Consider the following 15,221-nt stretch of genomic DNA (forward strand, 5'->3'; position numbering starts at 1 on the left):
GGGCCGATACAACCTCTTATTGTTAGGAAATCCTTTTGGTTGACTTCTTTCCTAAGTAGTAAAGAAGGTCTAATGCACATTTTGAAGCTCCCAGCAGTGCTTGGCAAACACTTGCCCAAGCATGAGAAGAACACGTGAGGCAAACATGTTGCAAAATATACCTATGCCTGCAAAAAAAAAACACAATTAGCTATACAGTATGCGCCATTGCTGATTTGTGCTCAGACAAAGCGCTACACTAATACGTACCCTCCCCCAAATAGCATGTATGGGCCATGGCTTAATACCTTGATCCCCTTGAATGAATTTCCTGTGTTTCCTGCATCTCAGGAAGCTTAAAACCTACATTTGATTAAACTTAGAGAAGCTCAAGACTAAATTTCTTGACCAGTGAGAGACTTTGAAGGATTAATTCCCTGTGTTTTCTAATTTAAATGTTTGTAACTAATCCAAGTATCAAGTTAGCAAGTTAACAAGGGGCATTTGGTGAGATGCCACTGGGTCCACATTATCTCAGCCAGGGAGATCAGCAAGGGATAATGGTATTTAGATGTCCGGTAAGTCAATGGATCCTCCCAGTCAGCAACATTAATGGGGCCAAGAGCTGAGGCGTCCTGCTCACGTCTTTTATACATAAGCAGAAGTAACTGCAACTGGTCGGTCATCTTTACAGTTCGTTGACGACATGGGAAGCACTGGCAAGGTGTTTCGCTTGTTTAACAGGAGACAAAGTCTTTTTCCTAACTACAAAGTCGCAGGTTCGGACGTCAACCGGAGATCGTCGGAAATTGTTTATCCGCTAGCAAAGGAGAGCTGTGTTAGGACATGGAACTCTATGCAGGAGCTAAGCAAAGATATATATGATATATACGCCGAATACGAAGACGAAGACGATGATGGGCAGCATGGAGCCTCCAAACCCATTTCACCGTCCAAGAACTATTTGATCAACATCAATGTAGGAGGGACGCCCTTCCAAATGGCGTACAAGACAGCGGCGAGATACCCCAAGACCAGAATCGGACGACTGGCCACTTACACTGACCACAACATGAAACTTGACCTGTGCGACGACTACAACGTGATCGACAACGAGTTTTTCTTTGACCGGGACCCTGAAATCTTTCACAGCATTTTCAACTTTTATCGGACCGGCGTGCTGTGGATCAAGGACGAGCTGTGCCCTCGTAACTTCCTGGAGGAGATCAATTACTGGGGGGTGAGAATCAAGAACACCCATCGCTGCTGCCGCATTTCCTTCGAGGAACGACAGGACGAGCTAAACGAGCAGCTGAAAATCCAGAGGGAGCTGGAGGCTGAGGTAGAGATCGAGGAGAACGAGGAGCTCTTCCAGGACATGTTTATGGGACAGCGACGGCGAGCTGTCTGGAACTTGATGGAGAAGCCCTTTTCGTCGGTCAGGGCCAAACTGATGGCTGTGACCTCCAGTTTGTTTGTGTTGATTTCCCTAGTGGCTATGACGCTCAACACAGTGGAAGAAATGCAGTACCGAGCTCACGTGGGACAGCTGAGCGGTAAGACCTACTGGGAGTATGTGGAGTCCATGTGTATTGCCTTCTTCACTATGGAGTACCTGCTGCGTCTCGTGTCCACTCCTGACCTGAAAGCCTTCAGCAGGAGTGTGCTCAACACTGTGGACCTGATTGCTATACTGCCTCAATACCTGCAGGCCATTTTGGAGTTCTTTGACAACAAAGAGAACTATTTCAAGCACGAAGCAGACATGCAGGCCGTGGGCCAGGTGGGAAAGCTTGGACAGGTCTTGCGTATCATGCGGCTGATGCGCATATTCCGGATCTTAAAGCTTGCCCGGCACTCCACTGGCCTTCGGGCGTTTGGCTTTACGCTGCGTCAGTGCTACCAGCAAGTGGGATGCCTGTTTCTCTTCATCGCCATGGGAATCTTCAGCTTCTCTGCCATGGTTTACACTGTAGAGCACGACATGCCGCAGACCAACTTCACAAGCATTCCGCATGCATGGTGGTGGGCATCTGTAAGTGTGGTTTTAGAAAGTGGGGAGCTTTCTCTTTGCTGCTCTTTCATCCATCTATCCATCCATCCACATTGATGGGCATGTTACTGAAAAACAGTAACTACTTATAATTACTAGTTACTAAAATGTAACCCCCCCCAGATTACTGACACCAAAAAGTAGCATGTTACTCCGAAAGTAACTATCTAGTTACAAATGTCCGTGTACATACTCCCACAGAAGCAACCCCCTAAAAATGCCTTAACAAAGCCACATAATAAAAGAAATAGAAGGAACATGTACGGGAACCTGTGGAAGCACTGAATGCTTTATATTTCATGGCTTGTGTAATCTTGAGAGTTTGAAAAAAAAATTATTTGGGAAGACACTCCATTCCCATTTTGTCTCTGGGCTTCAAACAACTTGAAGATCTCCTTCTCTATTTTGGGTACTGTCAAAGATGTTTCATTTTTGCAAAAAAAAAAAAAAAATCCAAATGAAAAGACCAAAATTTAGGTCACTTTTCTCATCAATTCTGTGCTTACACTTACCCTGTTGTTGTAGTAGGTTTGTGGTTTCTGTGCTAGCCACACACCACTACCCACACGCTGCCTGTCATTCACTACAGGTGTCCCAACACCAAGCGTGTGTCAGGACCAGAACGAAAAAAGGACCCAGTTGCGTAGCGTACCACAAGTTTTATTGAAGGAAAGTGGAAGGCCTGGACGCGGGAAGCAAGTCGCTCTTGTACTCGGATTGTGATCCGAACATGGTAGTGGATCTTCCGTAGTGAGCGATAGCGGTGTCAGGGGCGGAAAAACTGGTCGGTAGCCGGGACTGGGAGAGCAAGGCGTGGTCGGGGTGAAAAACGAGTCATAAGCCAGAACGGGAGAGTAGACGTAGTCGGGGCCAAAAAAAGGTTGTAAGCCGGGATCGGAGAGCAGATGTGGTCAAGATCAAAACAGGTCGTAGCCGGAGACAGAAAAAAAACGGGACAGGTGCGAGTCAGGGTCGAAAAAGGCTTGCCTAGTTTACACTGAGGTTCGCAGACAGACAGACAACAGGGGACTGACAGGACTGGGTTCAAATAGTGACAGGGAGCCAATCAGAACCCGCGGCGGTTGGCACCAAATGAGTGGGCACAGGTGATTCCCATCAGTAATCATGACAATGTGCACATATAAGATAAATCACTGAATTCTATACTTTATTTCATAGTTGTAAATTTGGCTTAGAAGCGAGTATATATCGCAAGAGTATCTGCGTGAGGAGAAATTCAGCGTCCCGTTTCTCTGTGCTTGAGACGGCGCCACTATAACTCTATTCAGTTGTACTTTTCAGGCAGATATAGACATACCCACCCATGTGAAATTATGAGTGATGTAAAGTCATTCAGCAGTCGGAGAACAATGTAATTCATCATCTGGTTTTAACTAAAACGCAGTAAAGCACTACATAGTTATTACGCATTTCAGTACTTGTTACTGAAAAAAATCGAGTGTGTTCCTATGTAACGCGTTTGTCCCAACACTGTCCATCAATATTTCCTGTTTCTAATAATGATGTTGACTCCTTGCCCTCACAAATGCCGCAGGTCAGCATCTCCACGGTGGGCTACGGTGACGTTTATCCCGAGACCGTCCTAGGTCGCCTCTTTGCTTTCATCTGTATCGCTTTTGGAATCATCCTCAACGGTTTGCCCATCTCCATCCTCTTCAACAAGTTCTCTGACTACTACTCCAAACTGAAATCTAATCAGTACACGGCCTCGCTGAATAATCGGGGGAAAGTGAGATTCGTCAAGAGGACTGTGCAGAAATTGAATGAATGCTTTGGAACTGACCACAACTGTGCCAATTAGACCTTTTCAGTCAGCCAGTAGACACAATTTTGTTGTCACTCAACAGATTCTCTACTTTGTTGCCTTAACAAGCTTGACGAGCCCGGAAGCAGATAGACTGTTAGAGAATAAAATATGTATCATAGTTCCTGATGTCATCAGCATTTCATTACATTTGAAAGCAGAAACATTTGTGAATAAGTAAATAAAAACTCATTTTCTTTGAAAAAAAACAAAACGCTGTTAATAATGAAACTTGAAAAATAAGTGTTTTCATTTCCACTGGTACTGTCAAAATTATGATTTTATTCAGTGTATATCAGCACAAACGTGATGCTGCTGCAGTAAAGCTGCCATGGTCACAAATTGAATTTTCAAAATATACATGTGTTTGTCTCGGTGCATTTGTATCCTTGCAATCTCATCCAATATTTAAAGGGACAGTGTGTATCATTTGTCCACCAGATGTCGCAGTATTGTGTAGTGTCATCGAAAATTAGGCCTACTTTGCTGGCCTTTAAAATATCTGAATCATGTGATGGTATATTTTGTCTATGAATAATGAAATCATTCCAAATTGTCTGGCAGCTTCCTTTCATTACTTTCCCTCAGGTTGCAGTGCTTCCAGATGTGTGCTTTCATATTCAGGCATTTAAACAATCACATTTTAGCCATTACTTGTTGCCAGGATCAGAAATCAATTGGAGACCTTCATAAAAAATTCAGCATTTCAAAAAGCATAAAAAAGTGACGATTAAACTCTTGGTTTAGCCAATCAGATTTTGAGTTGGTGGAGCCAGGGCCTTCTAGCAGACCTTAAAAAATACAAGTTTCACAAACTATGACTGGGGCGGTAATGGACATAATACAACAAAAATGTAAACAAAAATACAGTACCCATGAGTCCACTGCTTCTGTTGAATGGGCATTTTTTAGCCCTAAATCAGATACGTACGACAGTTATTGAAATTTTGTGGAAGAAAGAAAGGAGGGAGGAATTTGTGCACAAATAAAAAATATTTTTGGTGAGTAAATTTTGGCCATATTCCTTAATATTGTTGCAATGTTATTATGCAATTATAGATGCTTTTTAATATGTGTCAAAGTTGTAGCTGCAGTAAATGTGTTATAGCCATAAAATATTTAATAGGGTTGGATTTATTCAGACGTAGCACGACTGAAGGCAGAGGTGGGAAATGCACCCATTTTCAGCTCTATTTTTATGACAATAAACGTTTTGAAAATACTGGTTGAATTTTTTTTTTTTTCATTTTGTGAAACATAATGCGTAATTAATGTACGTACCAAAGCCCATTTTGTAGCGAAACATTCTAATAAAATGGAAACAATTGCAAATCTCTCCACACGCATACCGGAGTAAACTATTGCCAAGCCGATAAATAGATTTTTTAAATGAAATGTAATAAATGGAAAATGTTGAAAAAAGTTGGTGGCGAAATATTTATGAACATCCGGTAGATGGCAGTACTTTTAGCCTATACACGTTCCATATCGAAGAAGTCATATGTGGTCCCACAATCCTTTGCGGTGATACAGTGACCTCTCTGTTGCTAGCCTGTCCGTAATTATGGCTCCTCCCGTTGCAGTGTCTCCGCTGATTAAGGTTTGTTTATTCCATGAATTGTTGTTCAACATATAAAATATGTAAAACGCGGATACATTTTCCTTTCTCTATTTACAGATTTTACGGAAGTATTCAGCTAATAACGTCCACTAGCTGAGGTCCCTTCCTGTGCTATGACAACCATTCAGGAAGGCGACTTTAAACAGTAATAAAAATAACATGGTGGTTGATTACAGCCTGATGTGGTTTTAAATTTAAAATGTAACATGTGCATTGTAGAGTGTGCATAAGCCAAGTGACGCGCGGTGAGGTTCGTGTCTGGTGATTTACAGTCAAGCTCATGACACAGTGGTCGGCCGTGATCGTATAATGGTTAGTAAGTCATGTTTATTTGTATAGCCCTTAACACAAGGAGTCTCAAAGGGCTGCACAGACCAGATTATTGCAAACTACAGACTATCATTACACCATCCCCTGATCTAAAACCTACATGAAGGCAAGGAAAAACTCAAAAACCTCAACGTGAGGCAAATGAAGGAACCTTGAGAAGGGACCGCACATGAGATAACCCCCCTTCCAGGATGACCAGGCTGCAATGGATGTTGCAACAACAAATAATGCACAGATATTGTCGGATTTACAAATACATTAACATAATATTCATTAAATTGGTTGACAGAGCTAGAAAGCAATATCTAATCTCATTAAAATATAACGTTCTATCTGCCTTACCTTAACTCAGTGTGGTCAAACTCGTTGTAGCTCGTGGGCAACGTCGGAAAAACATACTCTTGGGGGCTGGTCTTATAAATTAATGGCATTAAGTGTGCCTTATTAGGAGGACTGGATGTTTTTTTGAAGGGTTGCAATTAAATGATGACCCAGGCATATGTGATTTAATTCTAAAATTATTACTGAGGGTTTTTTTCCCTTCAATTTCTATATATTCGCTAAGATTTTTATCAAATGTGCATCTGTAAGAGAAAAAGCAAATAAAAAATGGTGGTCTGGGGGGGGGGGGGTGTGTTGGTGGTCTGGGGGGGCTCCGCCCCACTTTATTCCTGGACCCTGGTTATTTCAGCTGAAAATGAAAATCTCCATTCTGATCCCTGTGTTTATGGGGACTTTGCTGTTGGATTTCCTATATTTTATACAAAGGACTTAAAGCTTATTTGAATTACTGCAAAGACACCTAAGTGCTATTTTGTAACTACTTTGTATTTTTCGCATTGCCTTAAACGGCACCGCTGTGACTTTTATTTTAAGTAAAATAACAGCTGGATCGGTTTCCTCATTGTTCTTTGGTTGACTAATGGTAGTCGGCCAATACAGCTACAGCGGGAGCTTTGTAAGTGGCACCTGGTTTTGCTAACATTCAGTAAACATTTCAATCTGCAGGTCATTGTTTGACGCGATGCAGCTATTTTTTTCTCTTATGTTTCTCTCAGCATTTCCCTTACGAGCCACATTAAATTATGTGGCGAGCAAGGCGATTGACATGAGACACATACGTGCATCTCATTTTTGCACTTTGTTCAATTTCGTACTTTTTTACTGAAATGCTGAGTGAAAGCCCTTATGACCTGTTACCTCACCTGCGCATTGATCCTTGAAATCTGTTAACCTAACAGGCTGAAATCCTGCACTGCTGCATTTGTTTTAATAAAAGGAATAAAATGTGAAGATACAGTGGTATGCGAAACTATTTGGCCCCCTTGAACTTTGTTACCTTTCGTCACATTTTAGACTTCAAACATAAAGATATAAAGCTGTAATTTCTTGTGAAGCATCAACAATAAGTGGGACACAATCAGGAAGTGGAACACACTTTATTGGATATTTCAAACTTTTTTAACAAAGAAAAAAACAAAAAAGTGGGTGTGCAAAATGATTCAGCCCCTTTACTTTTAGTGCAGCAAACTCTGTCCAGAAGTTCAGTGAGGATCTCTGAATGATAAAATGTTGATGTAAATGACTAATAATGATAAATGGAATCCACCTGTGTGTAATCTAGTCTCTGTTTAAATGCACATGCACTATGATAGTCTCAGAGGTCTTTTTAAAGTGCAGAGAGCATCATGAAGGATGAACACACCAGGCAGGTCCGAGATATCGTTGTGAAATGAAATGATCTGCATTTATATAGCGCTTTTCAAGTCACTGACTTCCCAAAGCGCTTGTGGAGAAGTTTAAAGCTGGATTTGGATACAAAAAGATTTCCCAAGCTTTAAACATCACAAGGAGCACTGTGCAAGCAATAATATTGAAAAGGAAGGAGTATCAGACCACTGCAAATCTACCAAGATCGGGCCGTCCCCCTAAACTTTCAGCTCATACAAGTAGAAAACTGATAAGAAATGCAGCCAAGAGGCCCATGATCACTCTGGATGAACTGCAGAGGTCTGCAGCTGAGGTGGAAGAATCTATCTATAGGACAACAATCAGTCGTATACTGCACAAATCTGTCATTTATGGAAGAGTGGCAAGAAGGAAGCCGTTTCTTAAAGATATCCATAAAAAGTGTTGTTTAGAGTTTGCCACAAGCCACCTGGGAAACACACTAAACATGTGGAAGAAGGTGCTCCGGTCAGATGAGATTAAAATCGAACTTTTTGGCAACAATGCAAGACGTTATGTTTGGCGTAATAGCAGCACAGCTCATCACCCCCAACACACCATCCCCACAGTCAAACATGGTGGTGGCAGCATCATGGTTTGGGCCTGCTTTTCTTCAGCAGGGACAGGGAAGATGGATAAAATTCATGGGAAGATGGATGGACCCAAATCCAGGACCATTCTGGAAGAAAAACCTAATGGAGCCCGGAAAAGACCTAGGACCAATGTTCCCTCTAATTTTCCACGGGTCTGAGCGTTCACACAAAGTCGGTGAGCAACGCTTGAAACAACAGTGAGCAACCATAATCCCAAGTGTGGCAAGATAATTAATTATCAAACATGTCCAAAACCTGACATCAAGTTACATTTTGCTGAGTTTCCGGCAATGCAAAATTATTTTTCTCTTTTGAATGAATTGACTCGTGTACTATTGCAAAGGTTGTACGGCCTACAAATGTCGTTTGTTCTTACAATTCTTTCACAAGATATCCATTTCTTTTTATTTCCTGATATATTTTGTCGCATAATATTAACATTTTTGGGGGCTTAATTAGTCGGTTGTAAGATACAGCCGGTTTTCTACTAACTTTTCTCAACTTCGTTCTACTTCGACTCGACTTCAAAATACCGCATTAGGACACAACGTCAGGGGAACCCTTTTAGTTTTACTTTCATGCACTGTAACTTTTACTTAAGTCGCTTCTTAATTAGTAATTTTGAGCCCTAATTTTTGTGTGCTGGCTAGATTTTCTTGTGTGCTGAGAAGCAATTGCGCACGCGCGCTGCTTAGAGGGAACACTGCCTAGGACTGGGACGGAGATATGTCTTCCAACAAGACAATGATCCAAAACAAAGCAAAAGCTACAATGGAATGGTTCACCAAAAACATATCAAGGTGTTTGAATGGCCAGGTCAAAGTCCAGACCTCAATCTAATTGAGAATCTGTGGAAAGAACTGACAACTGCGGTTCACAAACGCTTTCTATCCAACCTCACTGAGCTCGAGCTGTTTTGCAAGCAGGAATGGGCAAAAATATCATTCTCTCGATGTGCAAAACTGATAGAGACATACCCCAAACGACTTGCGGCTGTAATCGCAGCAAAAGGTGGCGCTACAAAATATTAACTAGATGGGGCTGAATAATTTTGCACACCCACTTTTTTGTTATCCGTCAAAAAAGTTTGAAATATCCAATTAAGTGTGTTCCACTTCATGATTGTGTCCCACTTATTGTTTTAGCTTCACAAGAATTTTTTATATCTTGAAGTTTGACGTTTGTAATGTGACAAAAGGTCACAAAGTTCAAAGGGGCCAAATAGTTTCGTAAGCCACTGTAATAATGATTTCTTGACCATTACATTGCTGTTCTTTTTTAAGGTGTGCAGTATGTCATATAAAGCTGATTTAATGATAGCAGCATATAATTCAGAGGGGATTTTTGGGGGGGAAGGCGTGGGGGACAATATTTGGCCAATTGTGATTATTTCTGAGAAAATCATCTCCAGAAATTCCTAATCATGACAGCCCAAATTCATAACTGTAATTTGAAAAGTCAAATATTTTAAAATTGAAAATCAAAAATGATGAAGTTAAATAAGAGAGCACTTCAACACTAAATATAACCATTTGATAATGTTCTATTTCCATGATGCCAGGTGAGGCTATGCCTCACCTGCCTCCTCTGAATGCCCATCATTGCATACATATGCCATGAATATGCTATATATGCCCGTTTGGAGATGTTCATGCCCTCTGTTACAGACTGCCAGGTATTCCGCTTTGATTGCTGGCATCATTTATGGCAAGAGGCGATATGGTAGGTTTTCCCCTTCAAGCTTTTTTCACCATTGAGTTTGAAAAGTATTTTGCAGCTTTCTCAAAAGCACAATTCTCTTTAAATGAACCTCTGTCCGTTCAGAATACCTGAAGCCGATTGGGGCTGAAGACAAAAGAATTGAGGAGGAAGAAAAGAAGGCCCGCGAGGAGGAGTTGAGAATCGCAAAGGAACGAGAAGGTAACCGAACTCATTCAACACGCCAAACTGAAACCCACAAAACCTGTTCATTAAAGCTCGACTTGATCATATTTTATTTTTTCCTTGCAGCAAATGAAGAAAGCATCCTAAAGTAAACTTTGACTTCCATCGACAGTTCCAACTTTTCCTCTGTGATTTTGTAATGGGCAATCTTGGTGTTCAAACATTTAAGCACTTCCCATGTTGTAGATATGGACACTGCTGCTAAGACGTAATTTGTTTCTATGGTTTGAGCGTGTCTGCTTGTGTTAGTGATCATGTAAATAGTTGGATTGAAATCTTTCTTGATGGCTGTATATTTGTTTAACAGAAAAAAACTAGCAGTCCTCTTTTACATCGTTAAACTAGGAATGTGTTTCTGCACAACTCCAGTTCTTCCCTTTGGTCTTTTTTAGAGACCACAGTGGTGAATAAAATCGAAGCAAAGTGGTCTCACTTATACTTTGTTGTTTCATTGTACAGATCACGTTCATTGTTACTAATTGGGGTGGGGTGCTGATTGGATTACAAATTTGCACTCTGTTCAATGTAAAGATGTGTCCATATGTAATGACCTAAAGTTGGGGAATATTGTTACAGGTGTCCTTAAAAAGTTAAATATTTTCTCCATTATGTCTTTGTGACTAATGCCCAACTATGCTCAAAACCCCTTATACTTTATTTTCCACTGCATCTACCAGCTTTTAGCAAAGCTGTTCAGTGGGGAACACATTGGGTTGGAGGAATGGGGCTTACGGAGAGTGCTATTGAGTGACATACTCGTTTTTTAATTTTGTTTGAATTTGTTAGTGTAGCAGCAGCGAGTAAAAAAAGGTTCCAAGTTCTCTTCAGTCCCTTTAAGGGCAATTCAGCTAGTTAAGGGTGCTATATCGTGCAGCAACGGCATAACCTATTATCCTCAACCCTCAAATGTAGAGGAACGTGGCTCACGTGGAGTTGTTATATCCTGACCTCTGTTTAGGTGATCCTTGGCCAGACGAGGTTAAGGTTGCTCCCACTTTAGCAATCAGACTCTTACCTAAGACTTGGATGCAGGTTGCCAACTATACCAGTACTATTCTTTCCTTGACTAAACTTAGCACTTATCCGCTGAGGTTCAAAAATAGACGCGCAGAAACCTTTGTGAAAATGTATAGCTTTACTGCAGCCCTGCCATTTGTGACTCATATGTAGGTGCATTTCAAGGTCAGTTTAAATGAAATCGCTGCAAATATGAATGCTTTAGACTTAATTCTCAAAACCAGGGGTTGGCAACCCAAAATGTTGAAAGAGCCTTATTGGACTTAAAAAACGACGCCACAAAAAAGCTTTATATAAGCCTTATTGGGAAGTGCGTGCACATTGGAAAACATTAAGGATGTTTGTTTCATGTTTGCTTAACATAAACCTTAGAGTTTTTCATGATTAAACTTTTTGGGAATAGCGCCAGGGAATCACTAAAGGGTGCTGAAGAGCTGCTTGTGGCTGACACCCCTCTGGGAATAATAAAAATAGTCTTTAAAATGGACAAAGTTATCAGACAACTTTGCACATATTACAGGTGAGGTAGACGGCACGGCTATTGAGTGATTAACGCGCTGCCCCACAGTGTCCAGGGTTCAAATGTAGCTACCGCAGCGGAGTTTGCATGTTCTCCCCGTCCTTGCATGGGTTTCCTCCGAGCACTCCGGTTTCCTCCCACATTCCAAAAACATGCATGTCAGGTTAACTTGCCGGTCCAAATTGTCCCTAGGTGCAAATGAGCGAGTGAGTTGTCTGTCTCTGTGTGCACTGCAACTGGCTGGCAACCAGTTCAGGGTGTCCCCTGCCCACTGCCCGAGCATAGCTGGGATGGGCTCCAGCATCCCCGTAACCCTACTGAAGATAAGTGGCATAGAAAATGGATGGATAAAGGTGGAGTGGGTAGTGTGAAGTGTTCTTAATCCTTCATTGACCAGGTATCACACAGGCCGCTTGGACTTTTTGTTATTTTGGCCATGAAAGAGTCAGAATTATGAGTGATTGCCTTTAGTCCTTTTTTTTTCAGAACGACCCAAACTTTCAATGTCTGGTAATATCTACTATAAACCTGTTAATACAATGAAATAACAATTTAGAGTGGAAAAAAAAATAAAACGACTTGAATTTCTCAGGATTATACTTAAGTTGAGACAAGAACTGAATATGAACACTTTGTAAGAAAACAAACTGAAAATATGAACTGTTTTATATGTAATAATGGTTTTCAGTCTTGCACTCTTAGTTATCCATATATTGTCAACTATTTCACCATGACCAGGCATTTTATGGGGCTGTGTGGTCCATGGTGAAGCAATTCCTGTCAGTCCCATCAGTACCCCAATTCGTTGCCCCTTTGACAATCAAAACTAATAAAAAATGTTCAAAGGATTCAAATGTTTTTTTAAATTAGTTACAAATAACAAAAATGCCTTACAAAATGCATTACTTATTATGCCTCTTCTGTGTAATTTCTTGCCTGTGATTGGTCCCTTGCCACCTGTGGATGCCTGTAAGATATGATTGTGGGAAGTTGTTGTCACCTTGAGGATATTTTGGAGAACTACTTTGATTCAATTTGATTATTTTATTATATCGCCATAAAGCCTGTTTTCTCTTTTTCCAGGAATGGTTTGAATTCTCTTTTCAGCCCGACAGTCGCAAAGTTACGGTAATTTGAATGGTGTTTGTAAAACGGGGCGCCGGCGTCCCCGTGGTTATACGATAGTTAAAAAGTTGAGAGTTAAATATTTTCCCTATTAAGTATGTGTTAACAATGCCCAACTGAGTTCAAAGAGCCCTTATGCTTAATTTTCTATTGTGCCTATCTGCTTTTATTTTTCCGTTCGGGTTGGAACATACCCCCAAAAAGATGAGGGGAAAAAAAGAGTTACAGTAATCCCTCGGTTATCGCGGTTAATGGGGACCAAAACAACCCGCGAAAAGTGAAAATCCACCCCTTCAAAAATGCTTAAAAAATGATTTTATATATATATATATATATATATATATATATGTATGTATATTAATTAATTTATTTATTTAATTAATTTTATTATTTTTTAGACCCGCGAAGCTCTCTGAACCCGCGAACGTGGAACCGCAAAGTAGGGAGGTCCCACTGTAATTCGAGCGCAAATCATTTGTTACTCTGCCGCCATCTCCTGGCTTCAAGTATTTGCAGCCTTAAGTTTTCAAATGCCGCGTCCCACCTTTAAGACTATCTTTCTTGTTTTACAATGCAGCAATATTTGCAGAAATGTATAGCTTTACTGTTGGTCAGTAGATAGGCACAAGCCAGCTCGGTACCCTAGATGGTAGGGCGCCCGCTCCGAGACTGGGAGGTCGCTGGTTCAGGCCTCGGCCGAGTTACAACATCGGTACTCATTGCCTCCCTGCTTGGCGCTCGGCATTAAGGGTTGGAATTGGGGGGTTTGGTCACCTAATGACTCCCAACACAGCAGTTGGGTCTAAAATGGCGGCGCCCTGTTTGGCTGCGGCTGCATCGGCTCGCTACAGTTTAACTGTACGGGTCAGGTGTATCGACATTTCGTTCTGTGTGCATGGTTACAAAGAATGACAATAAAAGTAAATTCTTCTTCTTCTACATTTTTAGGTCGCTTCAAAATGCTAGCGCTAATATTAATGCTTATGACCTATTTTCCCTGAACAATAAGAAAATAGTCCTTATAATTAACCCAATTATTAGCATATTATAATTTGATTTATTATCCGTAATATATTTTTATTTGAAAAGCATGATACTTTCAAAGTATTATTTACTTTATTCTACTATAAGAATAACGTTTTAAATGAGTAAAATATTTACCCTTACTACCTCCCGAGTATTGATTGCCACAAGAAATAAATTCCATTTTAGACCTTTTTTTAAATATTCATAAAGAAAAAAGTGTGCTTTTGTTAAAAAAAAGCTTGAGCAACAGTGCAATAAACTAACTGAATAAAAACACAAGTGCACACTGAAATTAAGTGTAACTGTAATGGCTGTGCGGCATTAGAGCCCACCCCATGCAAAACCATTTTTGGGTACCATTTTCATTTTTAGCAGGGTAATTGGCGGATGACAAAAACCCAAAGAGTAAGCTGAGTCCAAAATTGATCTGATCTCGGAGAATACAATGCTCTTCTGGGAAAGCTGCCGAGTCATCAAAACCAGAAATTCCAAGTCAGCTTTTATTGGCAGTTTTTATATCTGGGGCAACCTACCTAACTGCCTGTAAAAGACTGTGTTGATATTCAATGTCAAACTGGCCTGAGAGAGTGGAATGTATTTTTGGGGAAAATATGCTGAGTCAACAAAACCGAAACTTCTGAGTCAGCATTTTTTGTGGGATTTTTCTAATGCAGGGTAACCTACCTGACTGCCTGTGAAAGATGGTTTTCATATCTAAACTCCTTACCCCAACTGCGGCAACACACCAGTGTGCTGCCATGGGAAATGATCTAATATGTGCGCCTGTGCGGTCTAGCAAAAGCTATTGACCCTTTGCACACACGTGACCTTCCCATGTGACGACACCATGACGGACGGCAGTATACCGTAGTTAACAGTGGGTGAGTCCAGTAAACAGTAGACAACAACAAAAATATACTATACTACTCAACACCATTGGCAAGGACTAATCAAACCAATATTGTGCACCTGTTGGATGAGGTGGCTCACCTTGTCAGAAGCCATTAAAAAAGCTATTTAGAGAAATTGATGACCGACCCATACCTTTTTCCACCTGACATTTAACCAAATCTTTCTGACTTCAGTCCACACAATCGGTACCACTAAATTATAAACGGAGTATCCCCATACACCGGCGCTGATCTAAAAGCTTATAAAAGTCTGGATATGAAACCAAGGCCAAAGAACAATTCAGGTGTCTTGCCGCGTGTTCTTTTCCTGGACAAGACTGAGTATTCAGACTTTGAAAGAATAGAGCTGGAGAGATGCAATGCAGTTCAGGACATTTTGTACAAGTTTCAAGATAAAGATAATTTGACGTACAACAACTTATTTTTTAGATTAACAGAATTAGTTACGGGCAGCACGGCGGCACAGTGGTTAGTGCGTGCGCGGCACAGTTCTGAGGTCGTTTGAACCTCCTGCGTGGGTTCAAATCCAGCTCCCGGCCTTACTGTGCG

The 15,221-nt window shown here is 41.0% G+C and overlaps 2 protein-coding genes across 2 annotated transcripts; both read left to right on the forward strand.

Moving 5' to 3' along the window:
• The first annotated feature begins 598 nt into the window (after window positions 1-598).
• Window positions 599-5,170, forward strand: LOC148365123 (potassium voltage-gated channel subfamily V member 2-like). Its single transcript, XM_088335549.1, has 2 exons — window positions 599-2,014; window positions 3,588-5,170. The coding sequence occupies exons 1-2, from the start codon at window positions 686-688 to the stop codon at window positions 3,852-3,854; spliced, it is 1,596 nt and encodes a 531-aa protein (XP_088191675.1). The 5' UTR covers window positions 599-685; the 3' UTR covers window positions 3,855-5,170.
• Window positions 5,171-5,363: 193 nt separating this feature from the next.
• atp5meb (ATP synthase membrane subunit eb) lies at window positions 5,364-10,509 on the forward strand. Its single transcript, XM_088335553.1, has 4 exons — window positions 5,364-5,457; window positions 9,797-9,851; window positions 9,954-10,049; window positions 10,140-10,509. The coding sequence occupies exons 1-4, from the start codon at window positions 5,422-5,424 to the stop codon at window positions 10,163-10,165; spliced, it is 213 nt and encodes a 70-aa protein (XP_088191679.1). The 5' UTR covers window positions 5,364-5,421; the 3' UTR covers window positions 10,166-10,509.
• Window positions 10,510-15,221: the final 4,712 nt, after the last annotated feature.

Source organism: Urocampus carinirostris, chromosome 5 (assembly GCF_059441175.1).
Source record: "Urocampus carinirostris isolate Australia breed hairy pipefish chromosome 5, RoL_Ucar_1.0, whole genome shotgun sequence".
Lineage (NCBI taxonomy): Eukaryota > Metazoa > Chordata > Actinopteri > Syngnathiformes > Syngnathidae > Urocampus > Urocampus carinirostris.